Source organism: Acipenser ruthenus, unplaced genomic scaffold, assembly GCF_902713425.1.
Source record: "Acipenser ruthenus unplaced genomic scaffold, fAciRut3.2 maternal haplotype, whole genome shotgun sequence".
NCBI lineage: Eukaryota > Metazoa > Chordata > Actinopteri > Acipenseriformes > Acipenseridae > Acipenser > Acipenser ruthenus.
In genome coordinates this window covers 49,515-62,500 of record NW_026708162.1, presented here as the reverse complement: position 1 = coordinate 62,500, position 12,986 = coordinate 49,515, and the positions used below count along the sequence as shown (strand labels likewise).

Here is a 12,986-nt window from a genome sequence, read left to right as displayed (position 1 = left end):
GTGGTGACAGTGTGAATAGCAGAGCTCAGATTCAGTGTATTGAGAGAGTGCCCTTGTGTGGTGGCAGTGTGAATAGCAGAGCTCAGGTTCAGCGTATTGAGAGAGTGCCGTCGTGTGGTGACAGTGTGAATAGCAGAGCTCAGAGCTCAGATTCAGTGTATTGAGAGAGTGCCCTCGTGTGGTGACAGTGTGAATAGCAGAGCTCAGATTCAGTGTATTGAGAGAGTGCCGTCGTGTGGTGGCAGTGTGAGTGGCAGAGCTCAGAGCTCAGGTTCAGCGTATTGAGAGAGTGCCCTCATGTGGTGACAGTGTGAATAGCAGAGCTCAGATTCAGTGTATTGAGAGAGTGCCGTCGTGTGGTGGCAGTGTGAGTGGCAGAGCTCAGAGCTCAGGTTCAGCGTATTGAGAGAGTGCCGTCGTGTGGTGACAGTGTGAATAGCAGAGCTCAGAGCTCAGATTCAGTGTATTGAGAGAGTGCCCTCGTGTGGTGACAGTGTGAATAGCAGAGCTCAGATTCAGCGTATTGAGAGTGTGCCCTCGTGTGGTGACAGTGTGAGTAGCAGAGCTCAGAGCTCAGATTCAGCGTATTGAGAGAGTGCCCTCGTGTGGTGACAGTGTGAATAGCAGAGCTCAGATCCAGCGTGTTGAGAGAGTGCCCTCATGTGGTGACAGTGTGAATAGCAGAGCTCAGAAGTGCAGAGTGAGATACTCACAGAGAAGATTCTTCCTTCCAGGAGAGCCGGAGATTCTGTAGAGAGACGGGAGGGAATCTGCTTTAACAACCTCACATTGTAGACAGTGCTTTATACTGTACAGTATCTTAGGAATAATTAAACAGTAAGGATAGATTTAATGTGACGTCATTTCCATCGAAATGATGCAAAGACATGTCTCAGGATGTCTCGTGTCACCGTGCAGTCAGTATTCATTAGAAACCTCAGCTCTGTGTAACCCACTCCTGTAAAACTGCCCCCGAGTAATCAGATTACCCTTCACTGCTCTCAGCCTCCTTCTGCATTTCAACAAGCTGCCAAAACCTGCGCGGGTTTGAAACGAGGAAGCGCTGCTTCCACAGCCGGGACTTTCCAGTCCCGTGCTGCTGCTTCTCTAAATCGCCAACAAAACCGGAAGCGGGACTTTCTGCTAGTGTTTAGATTGGCGTGTGAGTGCGTGAAGTCGCGGGGTTTAACACTCAAAGTACAAAGGTCTTTCTAACCGAGGAATACATGTTTACCATGGAAGCTGCTTCACCTTTAACGGGGGCGCGGCTGTGTGTGTGTGTGTGTTTGTAGATGAACGCGTCTGCTCTGTATTCCTCCCGTTTCTATCCCTCTTCAAATAGCGAGGGGAGCTGAATTAACCTGCGCGCCCCTTGAACGCAACTCTCTGTGGCTGCATTAATCACCGCGCCGCTCTGTGATCCGATTGCATCGAAACAGAGACGGAGCCGGAACCCGTACACTCCAATCCAGAGCTCCTGAGAAACATTAGGAAGCCGCCGCTGAAAGAGACAGGCTTTGTAAAGATAACCCCGCGATCACAGGCAGCGCTGCGCTCGTTGAAGTGATCGCGGCTCTGCATTCAATGTTATTGACAAACTCTAAACACGCCTTACCGCAGGGTCGGGGCTTCTGTCCCAGAGCTGTCAGGCAGAGAGAGAGCCAGAGAGCCGGGAACAGGAGGGACTTCATCGCGACGGCTTCACAAACACAGACTGGAGACACAGAGCAACAGGCAGAAGATCTGAAACACGCACCCACGGGGACTGAAACACTCCCACACACGCACTCACAGAGGGAGGCAGAGGGGCAGTGCGTCTCTCCTGGATCGGAGCCAGGCTGTTATTATACAAGCTGAATCAGGTGACAGAGGCGAGAGACGGGTTCAAATTCCTCAGGGGTCAAAGACCCCTTGAGCAATTAGATTGAATCTAGATTGAACCCCTTGAATCTCGTTTACAAGCAGGGAGGCGGGTATCGCAGACACAGGCTGTGCACTGCACTGAACCAGCAGCTCCCACTGCACTGCACTGAACCAGCAGCTCCCACTGCACTGCACTGCACTGAACCAGCAAACACGCACACACACAGACAGACACACACACACACACACACACACACACACACACACAGACACACACACACACACACAGACAGACACACACACACACACACACACACACACACAGACACACACACACACACACACACACACACACACACACACACACAGACACACACACACACACACACACACACACAGACACACACACACACACACTCATACTTCATAAACCACAATGAATCGATTTTACAGAAGTGAAATAAACACACTGTTAATACATGTATATATATATATATATATATATATATATATATATATATATATATATATATATATATATATTTATGTAGAGTTTGAGAAAAAGGAAAACTGCTGTGTACCAAAATGATCAATAAGAAAAAAGAAAAAAGAGAAAAGGATATTTCAGGTTCTTAAAAAGGTAGAATAATTGATTACAAATCAATTATCAGGATGTTTCGGACTACAAGTCCTTCATCGGCTGAAAATACAAAACAGTGCTTTAAGAAGCTGATAAAAAACAAACAAGTCGTCTTATAAACAAAATTCCAGAATGATGATGATGATGATGATGACGATGATGATGATGATGATGATGATGATGACGATGACGATGACCTCAGAATAGAATGTTCATTCCAAATGGCTCCAAAGTGCCTGGTTTGAAAATAAGTTCACATTCCTTTCGTTTCCTGACAGCATTAGTTCCACAGCATTGAACCATCCCTCAGATTGTGATGTCTTCTATCGTGTGTTCGTTTCTGTTAAAATGTCTGGCGACAGGACAGGTAGAGGATGTTCATTCCTATACTTCTCAGATGCTCCACGAAGCGATCAGCCAGGCGGCGTTTTGTTTCACTGATCTATAGCTTCAGTTACATCTGATGCAGCCGATGCAATATCCTATTCCTTTACTAATACAAGTAAAAGTATCAGGGATAGTAAATGAGGGTTTTGCTCCCTTAACTACTGTGTTGCTGTGAATGTATTTACAAGTTGCACAGCGTGACCTATTGCATGGAAACGTACCCTTAAGATTGGGTCGAGTGTTACTGTGATCCAGAAGCTCTCTTAGATTTTTGTCTCTTCTGTATGACATTAGAGGAGGGTTATTGAAAATAGGAGCTGTAGAAGGATGCTTGAAGAATGCGCAAATCTCTTTGTATGATGTGCTGTACTTTTTTGGTCATAGGATGATATGTAAGAACAAGGGGAATATGATTGTTGCTATTCTGTTTATTGTCGATACTCTTAACTGAGCTTCTCTAAGTATAGTGTCTGGAAAACCACAGTTTCTGAAAAATGCACACGTCATTTGTTTTATTCAATATATATATATATATATATATATATATATATATATATATATATATATATATATATATAAAAGCTTGTGTTTTCTGTCTTCGTTGTTGTGTGCAGTTTAACGTGCTTTCAGACTCTGTCTATAAGCCCGCTGTGCCCGTGTGATGTGTAAATAATATACTGCGTGATATATAATAATATACTGTGTGATATATAATATTCTGTGTGATATATAATAATATACTGCGTGATATATAATATACTGCGTGATATATAATAATATACTGCGTGATATATATTATACTGCGCAGTTCAGGGAAGCACACGACGCCGTTTCTAATCCGGGCTGCTTCAGCTGTCGTTGAAGACCGGAGACGATGCTAAACACAGTCGTTCAACACCAACAAGTGCCGATTGGCCACGATCGGAGGAGATTCTTATTCTGATTGGTTCTCTGGTGTGGTTGCCAAGATCTAATTGGCCGGTGTGTTAAAATGCGTTATTCCAATTGGTCCGCGTCAAGCTGTTCTTTTTGCGGTATCAGAATTTCGGTGCGCAGCGTCCCACCAATCAGAGGCCGACACGGACTCCCGTTGACTTACAATAGGCCAGGGTGGGAGAGGGGTAACGGCGATGCGACTTATTATAAAAGAAGCGATAACAGAAAATCTGAAGTTAAATAAACCACGCGAAGGTGTTTATATAGGAATAAAAAAAAAAAAACAAGAACGCTGAAATCTGTTGAAACCGAAGCGAACGTTAAAAACTGTTTTCATTTGCATTCGTGGCTGGCTGCTGCGTGTTGGTACAGTCCGACAAGCGGCGCTTTCATTGCAAAGAGGGGAGCGCGGTTCATGAAAACATCAAACAAACAGAGAAGAGCGGGGAATTCATTTTATACACCGAGAGGAAAAAAAACAACAGTTTTTATTTAGCCATATTCAAACTGAGGCCGTAGGTTAAAAACGTAAGGATTCATTTAATACATATTTTGTATGCAGCGTTGGTTCGTCCCATACCGGAAGTGAGGTGTCCTTCCAGGATCTGTGGCGTGAAAATAAACTGGTGGAAGACGGAAAGGGAGAGAAAACCCAGTGAAACCAGTACAAACTAACGGGACTGGAGCATCTGAACCAGTCACACGTGTGTTTACCAGTGATCCAGGGACGACTAGGAGGTGAGCTGACCGGGGAGAGGGGCCTGCAGCGGGCTGGAAAATCGGTAAGTACCGTCTGTACTCCGGAGCGTGATGTGTGCGGCACCGGCGCAGCACCGACCAGTAACACCAGTATAGCTTTGTGCAGTCAGCCCAGTCTGCATAGCTAAGCATGTGAACAGTACTGGCAAGGACGTCCAGACATCCGTCAGCAGTCTTATATACAGTGAAATCAAGTTTAAAATGTACGGAAACCGCGACACCAGTAATGTGGCATCATGTTAGTGTCGTTATTATTAGGATTGTATCTTTTGAAATATTTGTTGTAGTGCGTTTATCTGGAGAGATTGGAAATGTCGGCCGGTCAGTGATGCGTTTTTATTTCCATTTCAGTACATATAGACAGCTCTCATATTTAACGAACCCGCCACACAGCCTGCCTTGGCCGAAGTGCGCCATTATTGTTACTGTCGAAGAGACCCGAATGAAACGCTGCCGTGCTGAGGCGTGTCCGGCAAACTCTGTGGCGTTCATTTATTATGAGTTTATTTAGCAGACGGCTTTATCCAAGGCGACTTACAGAGACTAGGGGGTCTGTGAACTATGCATCAGCTGCAGAGTCACTTACAAATACGTCTCACCCGAAAGACGGAGCGCAAGGAGGTGAAGTGACTTGCTCAGGGTCACACAATGAGTCAGTGGCTGAGGTGGGATTTGAACCGGGGACCTCCTGGTTACAAGCCCCCTTTATTTAACCACTGAACCACACAGCCTCCTCATTTATTCGGTTTAACGACTCCACGAGAAAAAGGAGACAAACTCGTATAATCCGCTTTGATTGCGTTCCAGTGAATCGTGAAACAACAGTGTTGGAAGGAAAGAAAGTGTTTTGTTAAACGCCTCTGGAGTTTAGGTGGATTGAGCTGCATGGCTGATCTCCCGTCTCTCTTACAGTAATTCAACGCACACACACACTCTCTGCAGATTTAGCGTCTGGTGCACGGCAGGCACGTCATATAATGCACCTCAAAACTAGAGAAACCAAATAGCTTTTTTTCTTTTTTGGGGGGGGGGGGGGGGGGGGAGAGCTTTACTTTGTACAACTTGGTTAACTAGAAAAAAATGTGAGTGCGTTTAATACAGGGGTGAGTGTGTGAGTCTGTGTGTGTGTGTGTCAGTGTGAAATGAAATCGTGGTTTTGATGACAGCAGCACTGTCTTACCTCCACGTAGACCCCTGGCTTCCCTATAATCTAATTGCTATGCCTAAAGATATTGAATAGGAAACACTAAGGCCTGTGACTGTCCTGTGGAAAACATTGAACTGTGCCCTGTTACAGCCTCCGTTCAGTCTGCTGCACTTGTCTGTTGACTAACTGTAGAACTCATGCGCTGCGTCTCTCTCTCTCTCTCTCTCTCTCTCTCTCTCTCTCTCTCTCCATCTCTCCCCCCTCTCTCTCTCCCCTCCCTCCCTCTCTCTCTCCCCCTCTCTCTCTCCCTCTCTCTTTCTCTCTCCCCCTCTCTCCCGTCTCTCTCTCTCTCTCAGCTTTCCCCCTTGTGCGTTGCTGTGCCATGGTTCGAGCCATGGTGGTCACAGCCACGAGCCTGGCTCTCACCACAGCCGTGGTCGCCCACGCCTACTACCTGAAGCACCAGTTCTACCCCACCGTGGTGTACCTCACCAAGTCCAGCCCCAGCATGGCAGTGAGTATCCACAGGGGGGCGCTCTCTTTACGTCGTGTGCCCTCCTCTGTGCTGTAATGTTTACGGGGCCCCCTGCTGTACAATAAGCTGTATACACTGCACTGTGAGAGCGCCCCCTCCTGTATAATAATCTCTCTCTCTCTCTCTCTCTCTCAGGTGCTGTATATCCAGGCCTTTGTGCTCGTCTTCCTGCTTGGGAAGTTCATGCGCAAAGTCTTCTTCGGACAGCTCCGCGCTGCTGAGATGGAGGTAGGGGGGCTGGGTCTGCGCTCGGACCATATTCTGTCTGTGTGTGTGTGTGTGTGTGTGTCTCTGCCTCTCTCTCTCTCTCTCTCTCAGCACCTGATTGAGCATTCCTGGTACACAGTGACAGAGACGTGTGTCTCTCTCTCTCTCTCTCTCTCTCTCTCTCTCTTCTCTCTCTCTCTCTCTCTCAGCACCTGATTGAGCGTTCCTGGTACGCAGTGACAGAGACGTGTGTCTCTCTCTCTCTCTCTCTTCTCTCTCTCTCTCTCTCTCTCTCTCTCAGCACCTGATTGAGCGTTCCTGGTACGCAGTGACAGAGACGTGTGTGTCGCTCTCTCTCTCTCTCTTCTCTCTCTCTCAGCACCTGATTGAGCGTTCCTGGTACGCAGTGACAGAGACCTGTCTTGCCTTCACGGTGTTCAGGGACGATTTCTCTCCTCGCTTCGTGGGGCTCTTCACCCTCCTCCTCTTCCTCAAGTGCTTCCACTGGCTGGCGGAGGACCGCGTCGACTTTGTGAGTCCAGAGAACCCAAGAGCCCTAGAACCCTAGAGCCTTAGAACCCTAGAACCCAGAGGACTCTGAGTAAAGCTGTGAATTCCCATTTAATAGATTCTATGGGACTGATTTTGATGATTTGAGGTGTTCATGTTTCCCAGTGCATGCAATAAACAGTTACACTCTTTGTATAGAAATGTTAAAGCAGGACATTTACAGCAAAACATCTAGTGAAAAACAGGGTGGGGGTTGAGGGCTGGGGGGTGAGGGGTGAGGGGTGAGGGGTGAGGGCAGGTGGGGGGTGAGGGCAGGGGGGTGGGTGGTGAGGGGTGAGGGCAGGTGGGTGGTGAGGGGTGAGGACAGGTGGGGGTGGTGGGTGAGGGCGTGAGGGGTGAGGGGTGAGGGCAGGTGGGGGGTGAGGGGTGAGGACAGGTGGGGGTGGTGGGTGAGGGCGTGAGGGTGAGGGTGGGGGTGGGGGGTGAGGGCAGGGGGGTGGGTGGTGAGGGGTGAGGGGTGAGGGCAGGTGGGTGGTGAGGGGTGAGGACAGGTGGGGGTGGTGGGTGAGGGCAGGGAGGGGGGTGAGGGGTGAGCGCAGGGGGGGTGCGTTTCCAGAGTCTGGTTTGGAGCACTACGGGCTCCTGCCTGCAATGTGTGTCTCATCGTCTCTCTGTTTTTGTTTCAGATGGAGAGGAGCCCAAACATCTCCTTCCTGTTCCATTTCAGGGTTGTCAGTGAGTGATTAGCAAACTATTATTATTATTATTATTATTATTATTATTATTATTATTATTATTATTATTATTATTATTATTTACTTATTTGTACTTGATTGGAACCCAGGCCTCCAGAGGAAGGTGAAAGGCAGGAATGAGAGGCTGGTGAATTCTGTCTGTCTGTCTGTGTCTGTCTGTCTGTCTGTGTCTGTCTGTCTGTCTGTCTGTGTCTGCCTGTCTGCCTGTCTGTCTGTCTGTCTGTCTGTCTGTGTGTGTCTGCCTGTCTGTCTGCACCCTCTAACCCTCCTCCCTCCAGCTGTATCATTTGAACTCCGTCTGAAACCACAGGAAGGGGTTTTGCATGAAGAGGCTAAAAATCACCCAGCCCCCCCCCCACCCCCGACAGCCAGATTTCCGCAGTGAAACAGCAGCTGTGAGAACGCAGCGCTGTGATGCGCAGTGCGAGGGCGGGAGGAGCCGCTGCTGTGTGCGGGGCGGGGGGGGCGGGGGGGGCGGGGGGGGGGGCAAGTCCTGGTCTTCAATTTCAATTCCCAATTCCACACTGCGCTGGATATTCAGCTGCGTGCTTCTCATGTTGAATTGCAATCCTGTGCTGTTTATTGTTTATTTATTTTTTCCCCTCCTATTGTTGTTTATCTGCTGGGATCATTATGAGTCAAAGCATTCTCACTGTTACACTGCAAAGCACTTCTGAAAAGACTCCTCAAGGCTGACTGTGTGGAAGTGAGGTGAGGATCAAGCTAAAAACGACTCTCCCTCTCCCCAGCTCTGATGGCCCTGCTGGCCACGCTGGACTTTGTGTTTGTGACTCACGCCTGTCACAGCATCATGACTCGAGGAGCCTCGGTGCAGCTCGTCTTCGGGTTCGAGGTACGAGGCTCAGTGTGGAGTCTTCATCTCCCCGTGTGTGTGTGTCTCTGTGTTCACCTCTCTGTTTTTAATCTCTGTGTGTGTGTGTTCTCTCTCTCTCTCTCTCTCTCTCTCTCTCTCTCTCTCTCTCTCTCTCTCTCTCTCTCTCTCTCTCTCTCCAGTATGCTATCCTGATGACGATGGTACTGACGACCTTCATCAAATACTTCCTGCATACCCTCGACCTGCAGAATGACAACCCGTGGGAGAACAAGGCCGTGTACATGCTGTACACTGAGCTGTTCACAGGTACAGAGAGATACACACGGGGAGAGCGAGGCCGTGTACATGCTGTACACTGAGGGCGGTGTGTGTGTGTGTGTGTGTGTGTGTGTGTGTGTGTGCGTGAGTGAGTGTATCAGTGTGTGTGTGTGTGTGTCTCTCGCTCCGCCTCGCTTCTCTCTCACTCCGCCTCGCTTGTGTGTTTCAGGGTTCATCAAGGTGCTTCTCTACATGGCCTTCATGACCATCATGATCAAGGTGCACACCTTCCCTCTCTTCGCTATCCGGCCCATGTACCTGGCCATGAGGTAAGAGACCCCTTCCCCTAACCCTACCCCAGCCCTGAGGCGAGCAGCCCAGCGTTTGGGCTAGTGCCTTCAACGCTCGTTGTTGGAGCGTCCCCTTTTGTCAAAGGCTCTATATAACCCTGTTCCGTCTCCACAGGCAGTTCAAGAAAGCCGTGACGGACGCGGTCATGTCAAGAAGAGCCATCCGCAACATGAACACGCTGTGAGTACCGGGCTCGGGGCGGGAGTCTCGGAGCCCCCGGGGCTCGGGGCGGGAGTCTCGGAGCCCCCGGGGCTCGGGGCGGGAGTCTCGGGCCTCCGGGGCTCGGGGCGGGAGTCTCGGGGCCCCCGGGGCTCGGGGCGGGAGTCTCGGGCCCCCGGGGCTCGGGGCGGGAGTCTCGGGCCCCCGGGGCTCGGGGCGGGAGTCTCGGGCCCCCGGGGCTTGGGGCGGGAGTCTCGGGGCTCGGGGCGGGAGTTTATTTTAATTTTTTTAACCCTGTCCTCCCCAGGTACCCGGACGCCACGCCGGAGGAGCTGCAGGCCACGGATAACGTGTGCATCATCTGCAGGGAGGAGATGGTGACGGGAGCCAAGAGGCTGCCCTGCAACCACATCTTCCACAGCAGGTGAGGAGAGCGCAGACCTGGGGAGCGTCCCTCCCGTCCCACTCTCTGTCTCCGCCCCTCTCTCTCTCTCACTGGTACTGGTTTCTCTCTGTCTCTCTCTCTGTCTTTCTCTCATTGTACTGGTTTCTCTGTGTCTCTCTCTCATTGTACTGGTTTCTATCTGTCGCTCTCATTGTACTGGTTTCTCTCTCACTGTACTGGTTTCTCTCACTGTACTGGTTTTTCTCCTCTCCCAGTTGCCTGCGTTCCTGGTTCCAGCGCCAGCAGACCTGCCCCACGTGTCGGATGGACGTGCTTCGTGCCGCGCTGCCCAATCAGACGCAGGCTCCACCCCCTGCGCAGCAGCCAGCCCCTCCCCCTCCCCAGCACCAACCGGCACCCCCGCCAGCCAACAGTGAGTACCCCCAAAATAACACGGCACCCCGAAATACCAACCCAAAACAGCACCCATGAAATAGCCCTGCCCCGTCCGCTCTGTGTGTGTCCCTGCCTCCTGCTCCGTGTGACGGTGCGCCCCTGTTTCCTGTCCTGCAGTGCCTCAGGGAATGATGCCTCCCTTCCCTCCTGGGATGTTTCCTTTCTGGGGACCGTTCCCTGCCGCGGCCCCCCCTGCAGGGCCCCCCAACGCAGCGCAGACCCCCCCTGAGACCACCCAGCCTTCCGGAGCAGGTGAGGATTTATAGTGAGGCTCGCTCACTCACTCACTCACTCGCGCACACTGGTGAGACACAGCATTGCAATAGAGGTCTCTCTCACACTCCTCTCTCTCTCTCTCTCAGCTCCCGCTGGTCCCAGTACCTCTCGGCCCGGCCAGACTGGGCAGGAGGCTCCTCCCAGCGGTGCTATCCCAGCATTCCCCTTCTCCTTCCCTCCTCCCTTCCCATCAGCCCCCTGGATGGGCATGCCGCCGCCTCCCCCCTTCGGTGAGTACAGCCGACGAGAGAGAGTGTGTGTGTGTGTGTGTGTGTGTGTGTGTGTGTGTGTGTGTCTCTCTCTCTCTCTCTCTCTCTCTCTCTCTCTCTCGCGTGTGTTAACCCTGCTCTCCCTCTCCCTCTCCTCTCTCTCTCTCTCTCTCTCTCTCTCTCTCTCTCTCTCTCTCTCTCTCTCTCTCTCTCTCTCTCGCGTGTGTTAACCCTGCTCTCTCTCTCTCTCTCTCTCTCTCTCTCTCTCTCGCGTGTGTTAACCCTGCTCTCTCCCTCCCCGTGCAGGGATGCCCTCCGTGCCGCTGCCCCCTGCTGGTTTCTCCGGTCTCTCGGAGGCAGAGCTGAGGTTGATGGAGGGTCACGAGCGCAGGAACCTGGAGGCACGTCTGCAGACTCTTCAGAACATCCACACCCTGCTGGACGCGGCCATGCTGCAGATCAACCAGTACCTGAGCGTGCTGGCCAGCATGGGGTACGACAAACCAGGCAGACCAGTGTAACCAGTATAGATTCACTGGCAGTGGCAAGACCTCGCAGCTGAAGCAGCCACAGTCTCCGTGAGAATGTGTCTCTGTTTATTCCTGGTCTTTGTGTGTGTCTTCAAACCTGTGATCGTGTCTCTGTGCTGTTCAGCCCCCCCAGGCCTGCCCCCCCCAGCACAGACCCAGCCGAGGGGTCTGACCGCGAGACATCGCCCCCTGCAGGAGCCTCCGGGAACACGGCAGAGACCCCACACGTGGAGAGCGGTGAGTCATACCAGACAGGCCACAGGAGGGGGCTAGAGGGGGAGGAATACCAGGATGAGCCACAAGAGGGAGCTAGAGAGGGGAGGAATACCAGGATGAGCCACAAGAGGGGGCTAGAGAGGGGAGGAATACCAGGACAGGCCACAGGAGGGGGCTAGAGAGGGGAGGAATACCAGGATGAGCCCCAAGAGGTGGCTAGAGGGGGGAGGAATACCAGGATGAGCCCCAAGAGGGGGCTAGAGAGGGGAGGAATACCAGGACAGGCCACAGGAGGGGGCTAGAGAGGGGAGGAATACCGGGATAGGGCCAGTGTAATATACTCAGACAGGAGGATGCTGTTTAAATAGAGCTGACAGTTTTCAGATGATTAGTATTAATAACAGTGGTTCTTGTTGGTTCATATTTTATTTGCTATTTCTGTGTCTGTCTCCTCAGGCGGGGAGCTGGAAGGGGCTGTGGGGTTCTCCCCCCCTCCTCCCGACTCCACCACTGTGGGAGAGGAGGAGGAGGAAGGGGAGGAGGAGGAGGGGGTGCCGAGCACAGCCGAGCTGCGAAGGAGACGACTGTGCAAACTGGAGACCACGGCGCCCCCTGCTGAACACTGACACCTACTGCAGAACAGCCCTCACTCTCGCTCTCACTCTCACTCTCTCTGTCTCTCTCCGGCAACCCCGAATTCAGAGCTTTTCAATCCCAATTCTACAGATAAAACTTTTTTAGTCAGTAAAGCAGACAGATGTGGGTTTTTTTTTTCAGTTTCTTGGGTTCAGGATCTCAAAGCCGCTTGTTCCAGTCTGAACTTGGCTCTCTGGGGCTTCAGAAGAAATATCAGACAGACTCTGATATACTGAGGGTTCGAAAAACACTCTCTGGAAACTGTGGAGAGGAGAGCTGAGGGGGAGAGAGAAATAGAGGGAGGAGGAGGGAGAGAGAAAGGAGGTTAAGACGAGGGTGGGATAGAAATATGAGGGGGGGTGAGGGAGGGGGGGGTAAGGAATATGAATTAGTAGGAGAGAGAGGAAAGGGGAGTGTGTCTGCCCCCCCCCTTCATGTTACAAGGGGTCTGGGGCAGGTGGGATCACCTCCCCCCCCCCCCCCCCCCCCCCCAGTTGATATTTTTGTGTTCTATATTTTTGGGGGAGTGATTTAATTTCTGAATTTGCATTTTGAACACTTTTTTTTTTTTTTTTTGGAGTTTAGTTTGAATTAAAGAAAGTGGAAAGGGGGGGGGGGGTCTGATTTATTTAATTTGTAAATATTGTATAAAAAGTTTTAATAGAAGGAACTGTATATACTGCAGAATAAACCTTGCATTCAATCAAACGAGTGAATTGTCTTCAAGATGCAGAATAGTCTCTGAATCCCATCCCTCGCGATTACACCGCAGCGTTACTAATAGACTGGTCTCTGAATCCCGTCCCTCGCGATTACAGCGCAGCGTTACTAACAGACTGGTCTCTGAATCCCGTCCCTCGCGATTACACCGCAGCGTTACTAATAGACTGGTCTCTGAATCCCGTCCCTCGCGATTACAGCGCAGCGTTACTAACA

The 12,986-nt window shown here is 51.1% G+C and overlaps 2 protein-coding genes across 3 annotated transcripts in view; one reads left to right on the top strand and one right to left on the bottom strand.

Annotated features, from left to right (window-relative positions):
* LOC117968951 (ependymin-like) overlaps positions 1 to 1,823 on the bottom strand; it is a 4,905-nt gene extending 3,082 nt beyond the window's left edge. The window contains exons 1-2 of the mRNA XM_059020143.1: positions 1,616 to 1,823; positions 714 to 748 (exon numbers count right to left, since the gene is read on the bottom strand). Coding sequence (XP_058876126.1) covers positions 714 to 748; positions 1,616 to 1,691 — 111 coding nt within the window. The 5' untranslated portion in view covers positions 1,692 to 1,823. The remainder of the gene's footprint in view (positions 1 to 713; positions 749 to 1,615) is intronic.
* A 2,116-nt stretch (positions 1,824 to 3,939) lies between these two features.
* Positions 3,940 to 12,916, top strand: LOC117962703 (E3 ubiquitin-protein ligase synoviolin-like). Of its 2 annotated transcripts, none has more exons than XM_059020142.1 (16): positions 3,940 to 4,564; positions 6,089 to 6,246; positions 6,403 to 6,495; positions 6,854 to 7,006; positions 7,671 to 7,719; positions 8,489 to 8,592; positions 8,754 to 8,880; positions 9,062 to 9,161; positions 9,298 to 9,363; positions 9,650 to 9,766; positions 10,003 to 10,160; positions 10,301 to 10,435; positions 10,546 to 10,689; positions 10,975 to 11,161; positions 11,323 to 11,435; positions 11,871 to 12,916. In XM_059020142.1, the coding sequence occupies exons 2-16, from the start codon at positions 6,115 to 6,117 to the stop codon at positions 12,038 to 12,040; spliced, it is 1,848 nt and encodes a 615-aa protein (XP_058876125.1). In that variant the 5' UTR covers positions 3,940 to 4,564; positions 6,089 to 6,114; the 3' UTR covers positions 12,041 to 12,916. The 2 variants fall into 2 exon arrangements, with proteins under 2 accessions (XP_058876125.1, XP_058876124.1); XM_059020141.1 differs by having other exon boundaries at positions 3,940 to 4,608; positions 11,871 to 12,912.
* The last annotated feature ends 70 nt before the right edge of the window (positions 12,917 to 12,986 follow it).